The sequence below is a fragment of the Psammomys obesus genome, unplaced genomic scaffold, assembly GCF_907164565.1.
Source record: "Psammomys obesus unplaced genomic scaffold, mPsaObe1.curated_primary_1811, whole genome shotgun sequence".
Taxonomy (NCBI): domain Eukaryota; kingdom Metazoa; phylum Chordata; class Mammalia; order Rodentia; family Muridae; genus Psammomys; species Psammomys obesus.
Window position 1 is genome coordinate 5,665,553 of NW_026596109.1, and position 8,473 is coordinate 5,674,025.

General features: G+C 41.4%; 1 protein-coding gene across 4 annotated transcripts in view; it reads left to right on the forward strand.

Moving 5' to 3' along the window:
- Nucleotides 1-8,473, forward strand: part of Pde4b (phosphodiesterase 4B) — a 516,183-nt gene that overhangs the window by 504,821 nt on the left and 2,889 nt on the right. For all 4 annotated transcript variants that reach the window (XM_055628760.1, XM_055628761.1, XM_055628762.1 and 1 more), the window contains 6 exons: nt 1,261-1,359; nt 1,462-1,626; nt 3,355-3,454; nt 5,307-5,461; nt 5,553-5,675; nt 6,550-6,732. In XM_055628760.1, coding sequence (XP_055484735.1) covers nt 1,261-1,359; nt 1,462-1,626; nt 3,355-3,454; nt 5,307-5,461; nt 5,553-5,675; nt 6,550-6,732 — 825 coding nt within the window. The remainder of the gene's footprint in view (nt 1-1,260; nt 1,360-1,461; nt 1,627-3,354; nt 3,455-5,306; nt 5,462-5,552; nt 5,676-6,549; nt 6,733-8,473) is intronic.

Consider the following 8,473-nt stretch of genomic DNA (forward strand, 5'->3'; position numbering starts at 1 on the left):
ACACACACACACACACACACACACACACACACACACACACACACACACATACATATGTGTGTGCACATACCCCGTCCACCATTTAGAAAAGAAGAGGGGTCACATAAGCTTTGCTCTTGAGTTTTATCTTGAGGAAGCCAATGTAGCCTCTTTGTCCTTTGCTGGAGCTCCTGACTGAAGTCCTTTTATACCAAAAGACTGTTCCTATGTCGTGAGTATAGGCTCAGTAATGCAGAGAGAGTTCCTTGTGGATAGAGCGTCCTGCTGCGGGGGATGCTGGGAAAGTCGGGAAAGTCCCAGGAAAGGCTGGTGGACTGGGCTGCATTAGCCCAGAGGACAAAGGGGAAAGTCTGCCCTGACTGGCGGGACTAACAATAACACGAAGAGCCAGTGAAAGTGCTGCCAACTAAGCCCAAACCCAGTAGCGGAGGAAGGGATAGAAAACGTTCATTCCTCCTGTAGGAGGCTATACAGACGCTGGCTACTAAAGTCCTTGCGGCATGGTACAAAGAATGAAGTGGGTGAGCTGCCTCTGAGCAAAACTTCTTCCGGGAGGCCTTCTAAAAACTGTCGTCAGAGGAAAGCCGATTGAACATTGGACCAAGCCTCTGGACAGTTATTCGAAATTAAATAAATTACTCCCCCAAGCAGATAAATTTTGGAATAACCCCCTAGCAAAGGTCTAAATGATTTTCCTTCCATGTATGTGGGTGGCCCATCACGCTAAGACATACCAGGCGGCCTTCATGACCTGCTCATACTAAGTCAGGGTTGTGTTCTACACACTCCAGCAGCTGAATCTCCCTGACATGACCTCAGGGGTGACGAGCAAAGGCTGGAGGAATTTCCCAGACACCGTTATGCAGCTATTGCTGATGGGCCAGCAATGGCTGGAGGGCAGAGTCAGGGGAACAGGGCCAGCAGTCTGTGCTCATCTGAGCTGCCTTTGAAAGCAGCACCAGTTGAAGACGGGTGTTTGGCAAATATAGGTCAGCAGCTGAATTCTTAAACACAAACACACTTGGGTGTTTCTTATCAAAAGAATGTACAGAAATCTATAGTTATTGCCAAGGGGCCATCCAGCGCACCCTTCTCAGATTCTTTTGCGACCAGACACTCTAGGCAGATATGTGAAAGTCCAGCAGCCAGTATCCCCTAGGAAAATCTTTTAAAATATTTGAAAGCTTAAAAAAAAACAAAACAAAACAAAACAAAAAAAACCAAACTATTCTTCTTAAATTTCTCTACTTTTGATTGCAGGAGCTGGAAGACCTGAACAAATGGGGCCTTAACATTTTCAACGTGGCCGGGTACTCACACAACCGACCCCTGACATGCATCATGTATGCCATATTCCAGGTGAGCAAGCTGGAGCAAACCGTGCTTACAATTTGTATGACAGCCTTTTCTCCAAGTTTCGGGCATCCACTTACGCATGCCCTAAACCATTTTACTGCGTAGGAAAGAGACCTCCTGAAGACGTTCAAAATCTCTTCTGATACCTTCGTAACCTACATGATGACCTTAGAGGACCATTACCATTCAGACGTGGCGTATCACAATAGCCTGCATGCTGCTGACGTGGCCCAGTCAACGCACGTTCTCCTTTCGACGCCAGCGCTGGATGTGAGTAGTTATAGCCTCTGTTTTGCAGATCTACCCATTCTGTGTTTAAAATGCAACTGAATGGCCCTGAGCAGTTGAACTGCTTCTTTGGTAGCTGGGGCGTTCAGCAATTTGGGTTGGTTAGGAAAACAGACCACATTTCTGCTTTCATCATTTCCCAGTATCAAGGTAACGTTCGCTTTTCCATCTTTGCCATCTGATGGTTACTTAATCATCAGACAATGAATTGGACCCAGGTTTATTTTCATCAGATTCCTAGTAATGGAGACAAGGCATCTTCTTTAATGTCTGTCAGACAGTACATATAGAGTGTATGTACTCATCTGATTGCCCAATATGTACTCATGCCGGCCCTGAGGAGAATAGTATGTATATGTAATATGAAGTGCTCTATGTAGTCTCTGTTAGGGAGAAACATCTCAACTCATTTTCTAGGAATTCAGTTTAGTAACTGAGAATCAAGAACAGATGGGTTAATAAACAGAAGCCAAGGGAAGCTGCTCCCTAGAACTTCAGTGGAGGTGACTATGACTCTTTCCCTTATAGATCATGCTTTCTCATGGTTCACCATAATTAGTAATGTGCCCAGCCATGCCGCCTCTGGGCCAGATGGCAAGAATGAGTAACCAGGTACTTCCAAAATGTATTGCCCGCTGCACGAAAGACTGGTCAAACCTTATCCAGCCACCTTGGCAGACTCAGTATGGGAGTTACAGAAAGACTAAATTCTTTGCTTGACTTTCATAGAAATCTAAGACAGCTTGCTTAAGTGAGATGGGACTAAGAGTATTTAATCCCCCTCAAGGAAAAAAACAAAACAAAACAAAACAAAACAGTACCGCTTTTATATTCATGAGGAGGAGTACACTATTTACCTAGTGTCATAGATAACTATTGTTTAGCTATAAAGTGGCTATGAGTTGTTGCAGACTTAAAAAAAGGAGTGTGGGATGCTTGGTGCTCAATAGGATTTGCCTTTGTGGGGAGGAGGTAAAAAAGAGCCAACATTTGAATGAAGAGAGGAGATATGTCTTCAAAGAGGCTTAAGAACCAGCAGCATTGCAGGCCGAACAAGAACTAGATTCATATCACTGTTCATGGGAGGGGAGAGGCCTTCATGACAGTGTGAAGAGGTGAAACAGTGTGATGGTAGGATTTATTTCTTAGAAATGTTCTCAACTCTAGCCCATAGTCAACATGAAGTGAGTATGTGGACAGCTCACTGAATATATAATAGTTTGTGACCTCACTACAAAATAAACTTTGACAAATATTTTATCATTTGCCTTCCAAGGCTGGAGGTTAGCCTCTTGCACCCTTAGTTACTTAGCCTGCCTGGATATAAAGATTATCTGCCTTGTCTCCAGAGCTTGTGTGCCTTGCTTCTTTGACTGTCACAAACTGTGTTATGTGAGCATCAAACTGCCACAAATCCAAGGCACCAACTACAGGCATCCACACACCATCAGCCTTGTGCTAATGACTTACCAAACCCCAGCCTATGGGCTAAATACGGGGTGAGCTCTGGCCCATCATCCTTCTCACATCAGCGATTTTATGGTGATAAACAGTCTTATGCTTAATTAAATCAACATTCTGAGCTATTACATAAATCAACAGCGCCTCTCCCAACAAGAGGGAAATGTGGTGCTTGAAAGAGATGAAACTGAAGAGTGGGACAGCACGGTGCGTTGGATGTGGAGATAACGGGCTCCTTTGAACCTACAGGCTGTCTTCACAGACCTGGAAATCCTGGCTGCCATTTTTGCAGCTGCCATCCACGATGTTGATCATCCTGGAGTCTCCAATCAGTTTCTCATCAACACAAGTGAGTTCACCACTGCACAGCCATTCCAGATCATTCTGTGATTCACTGCAGTTTTTTTTTTTTTCCTCTTAATGTTTTCATTATGGGTAATAACAAGGGCAATAATGAGGTAATCCTTCCATTCCCTGAAAATTGCTCAGGCTTTTCCTGGATACTGTGTCCAGCTTGTCAACACAGAGTTTGAGGTGCGTGGAGAACTTGGAGAGGGTCAGGAGCAACTCATACAAACAAAGCTCAAAAGCTTGGAAAATTCAATATGGAAAGAGATAATAAATAAAAGATTTGAAGTGGCCCAGCAAGACTAGGAAAGCTTGAGTATGTGAAGTTGACTCTCAGTCTTCTATGAAGCTAACCTACACAACATAGTAAGCCAGGAGCGTCCTTCTACCCTGGTGGATAGGCAGAAATGCTGGGCCCAAGGAAAGCAGCCTTCATGGAGAAGTAACATTCCCTGAGGAACATGGGAGCAGGTCTCTACAGTTCAAGAGGAAAGGTCATTCAAAGGTCCATACATTCTCTCTCAACTACATGGCTTTGGCTATGGACTGTCAGGTAGACAAGGGAAGGATCTAGTTTGAGCAGCCTCGAGATTTGAAGCTATCCCCAGGGCTTTATCATTACTCAAAGCATTTGATTTTCATGCTATTCAGAATTCATTCATTGCCTCAGTTAGTGCGCCATCTCTGTGTACCCAAGTACATTTGCTTGTGATAATATTGGTCCCATAATGATCGTGGTTGATGTCTAGTGCTGGCAGTTTTCTACAAGTGCTACCTGAGCTTCTGCTACAGGAGGCCTTCTGTTGTTTGTCTTTATCTTCAAAATATCTGGGTACCCTAAGCTTGAGGCAAACTGGTTTTCTTTTTCATTTTTAACATCTTACTCTTCTATTTAAAAAAAAAAACCACAATAAATTTGTGTACAAGCTTCTTTGCATGGGTTAGTTTAATTAATTTAGCATGCTGATAGTTAGTTTCACAGGGGAAATATATCTACATACAGTACTGAGACATACAAAGCATGTTTGTAAATCTGTGCCCTTGGCTACAGGGTTATCTGAACAAGGGTGCTCAAATTACTTCAGAAAAAGCTATGGTCTGTGAGTGAGACCAAGTGTGTGTCCTAGGTGCCTACTGGATCACTTGGCTGTTATTCCTTCATAAGATAAAACATGGTTTAATGAGTTTGATGAGCATATTCTTGCTTATCAAAACTGGGTCAGGCAAAATACAGAAAATGCAGAGTGGAAGCTGTAGTTTAGGTGCCTAAGCATTGCAATGCCTGGTACAGAAACCCCAAAAAACAGAGAATCTGATATCCACATTGTTTAAAAAATTTATGCTTTGTGTCATATTCATAGATACCTTTAAAAGCTACATTGTTGGGGTAAAATAAAATTTTATACCATCACCATTATCTGTTCTGAAAATCTAAACTCACAGTTGTCAGAGGTTAGGGAACATCTATGAAAGTGAGTAGAGTCTGAAAATCTTAATACATTTGATAATGCTTTGCAGCATTTTCATTTCATTCCTTTTCAAAACACAAAATTCATGAAGGCTTAAAGGAAATTGTGAGCTAAGATGAAAATACAGTTTATCTAAGGTCAAATTCAAAGAGAAAAGGTGCCTTAATACTGAATTTCAATAAAAGCAAAAACTCATGTTGTAGTATCTCCTATAATCATTTTTTTTTTGTGTGTGTGTGTTCTGCTTCACTAGTATGTAATGATCACATGATGGCTCTTGAAATAAGTTAAAGAGAGCTAGATCAAATTTCACATTGAAGCAACGCCAGTGTTTGGATTATACAATTTTATTACATTTTTATTGTCATTGTCTTTCTTTATTAGATTCAGAACTTGCTTTGATGTATAATGATGAATCTGTCTTGGAAAACCACCACCTCGCTGTGGGATTCAAACTGCTCCAAGAGGAACACTGCGACATCTTTCAGAATCTTACCAAGAAACAACGCCAGACACTCAGGAAAATGGTGATTGACATGGTAAGATGCCAGCCTACATTCCTCACTCACATTTGCCATTTTCTCTTATAGACTGACTTCATTAAGAGTTTTAATTCTGTCTTCACCCAAGGTATTGGCAACTGATATGTCCAAACATATGAGCCTCCTGGCAGACCTCAAAACCATGGTAGAAACCAAAAAGGTGACAAGTTCGGGTGTTCTCCTCCTGGACAACTACACTGACCGGATACAGGTATCTAATGTTTAACACAAAGCCAGACCAAACAAAACCAAGCAGATTTTAGAAAAAGAAAATAGAAATTTAGGTGCCTGGCATAGGTTGCTACTATACCTTTGAGCATATGTACGTTTTTTCAAGACAGGTTTCTCTGGGTAGCCCTGGCTATCCTGGACTGGCTTTATAGAGCAGGCTGGCCTCAAATTCACAGAGATCTGCACTTGCCTCAGCCTCCCTGAGTGCTGGGATTACAGGAGTATGTCACCACACCTGGCCTTTGGGCATGTTTCTAAAACAAGTTAAGAAAACAGAGTTATGTCTTTCCATTTATGAAATGAATAATCCTCTACTCATTGAATTGCTTAGTTCTAAAATTGAGTTGCCTTGTCACTTTGTAATAGGGCATATGTAACTGTTGGTCCTCAAAGCTTGCATTTGAATATAAATCCCACTAACTGGAAGTTTGTTAGGTCTGTTTTGGCTAAACAAATTGCCATCAGCAGATCTTTTTCCAAACATGGGAAACCTAGAAACAACTATTTTGGGTCATTCTTTGCATTTTTTCCAAACTAAGGAAAGGAATGTAAGAATTTAACTTCTAATACCCACTCCAGTTTTTAAGGTTTTTGTTTTGTTTGTTTGTTTGTTTGTTTTTTAAAAAAAAAAAAACTATCAGTCTAGGAAAATTTACACACCTGCTTTTTGAGCTATAAAGATAAATAACCAACCCTGGCCAGCACCGCTGAAATACTCCTCTTTTGATAGGTATATTGTAACTATATTCAACTAAAATGTTCTTGGTACAAAGTGTACTGGGATGAGAGGGATAAGATGTTCTGGTGGCATTTATGCTTAGTTTTATGGGATTTCCAAAACTTGATCATTTCAGGTCCTTCGCAACATGGTGCACTGTGCAGACCTGAGCAACCCCACCAAGTCCTTGGAACTGTATCGGCAATGGACGGATCGCATCATGGAGGAGTTTTTCCAACAGGGCGACAAAGAACGGGAGAGGGGAATGGAGATTAGCCCAATGTGTGATAAACACACGGCTTCTGTGGAAAAATCCCAGGTATCTACACTGAGATTTTTCAATGTTTTTATGAGCTCTGCCAATGATAGGAATGAGGAATTCTAATTCTGTTCTTTCAGCCTCTCTCTATGTGTGTGTGTCTGTAAAATGATAAAGAGTCAACTATACACTTGGTTCTATGTTACCCATCATTCATTTTATTTCTCCATGCTTGATCTCACAGATGGGAGATTAAGCAAAGTTTTCAGCTGTGTAAAACCTTAGTGGACACATGAGAACCTGGACCCTCCATCCCCATCCCTAGATTTCTCATAGTCCCCTCTCCACCCAGGAGCTCAACTCCTTATCTTTGCTCGCCACACCTATGTTGCTCTCTCCTTAGTCAAACATGGTGTCCCCATTACCAAAGATGAGAAAAGCCCCCATCTTTGTAGAGTAGTTCCAAGTACCTTCCCAGTGTAAGGCAAAAACAAAACAAAACAGAAAACAAGTTTCCTCTTGGTCAACTTCTTAGGGACCCAGTTGTCCTCTCTGTCACATGGACAGACCTCCCCAGGTGCCATGATGTCATCGTCCACACTGCTGCTTTGTTCATGGGCTCTGTTGAACTTTAGATGCTTGATATGGCAGGAAAGCTTCTGACTAGAAGTTCTTAGAATTTAGGTTTTCTCATCCCAGGACCCAGGGAATAAACAACCAGTGACGACTTTCTATGAAAGGCTAAAGCGTTTCTTTCTAAAAGCAAAGCAAACGAAGAAAGGAAATGACTGCACTGTTTTATGTTACTCATATTTGTCCATTGCTGTGAGCTTGTTTCTAGTCCCTGGAATACACTTTGAAAATGGCCTCTAAAGTCCATTATACCATATATAAAGAGATAAGAGAGAAAAATGCGTGGGTAGGTAGGAACAGAGTAATATCTGAATCACCCAGCCAAATTCTTGTAACCAATGCAGATCAGAGTTACCCTGACTTTAGTATGAATCGAATCTTTCTCACTAAGTTAGTAAAGAAGCATTAAAAATCATAATACATGCACACTCTGACACACACACACACACACATGCATACACACACATACACGTATACACACAAAACTCATACCCATGCACACATACACACATAAATTTATGCACACACACACACACACACACACACACACACACACACACACACACACATAAAAGGATTGGGGTGAGGCAGAATCTCACATATGACCAAAGTTCTTGTATATACAATTTAAATATATTAAATCACTGGCCATATACCAGAATATTGGTAGAGGAAGCTTTCCAGTAGAATGCAAAGATAGCAACATAATGTCCCAAAGAGACCCTAGCTCATCTGCCACTTGATCCCAACTCAGTATCTCTCCAGCCCCACCCCCACCATGACAGGGGAATTCCATTCCCTTATTCGATGGTGCCTATTCTCTTTCTAACTGCTCCAAACCCCTGTGTTTCCTGTTTGTCTGACAGTGCGGAGGTCAGTGTAAGGCCACTAAGCTAGCTCCTGCAGGATGCATAGCCCCTGTGTAAACCACAACAAAGCCACAGCCTTGGATTTATGCTCTTGCACACAGGCAAAAGGAACTGCTTAATTGTTTTTTTTTTTTTATTTTCCTTCTTTCTTCTGATGGAAATGACTGTGTGCACTATGAATCCTAAACAATAGCGGCAGTATCCACAGAGGAGATATTTGTTTGTTTAGGGATTGAAATGCTTTCAAGTATTTTATTATTATTATTATTATTATTATTATTATTATTATTATTATTATT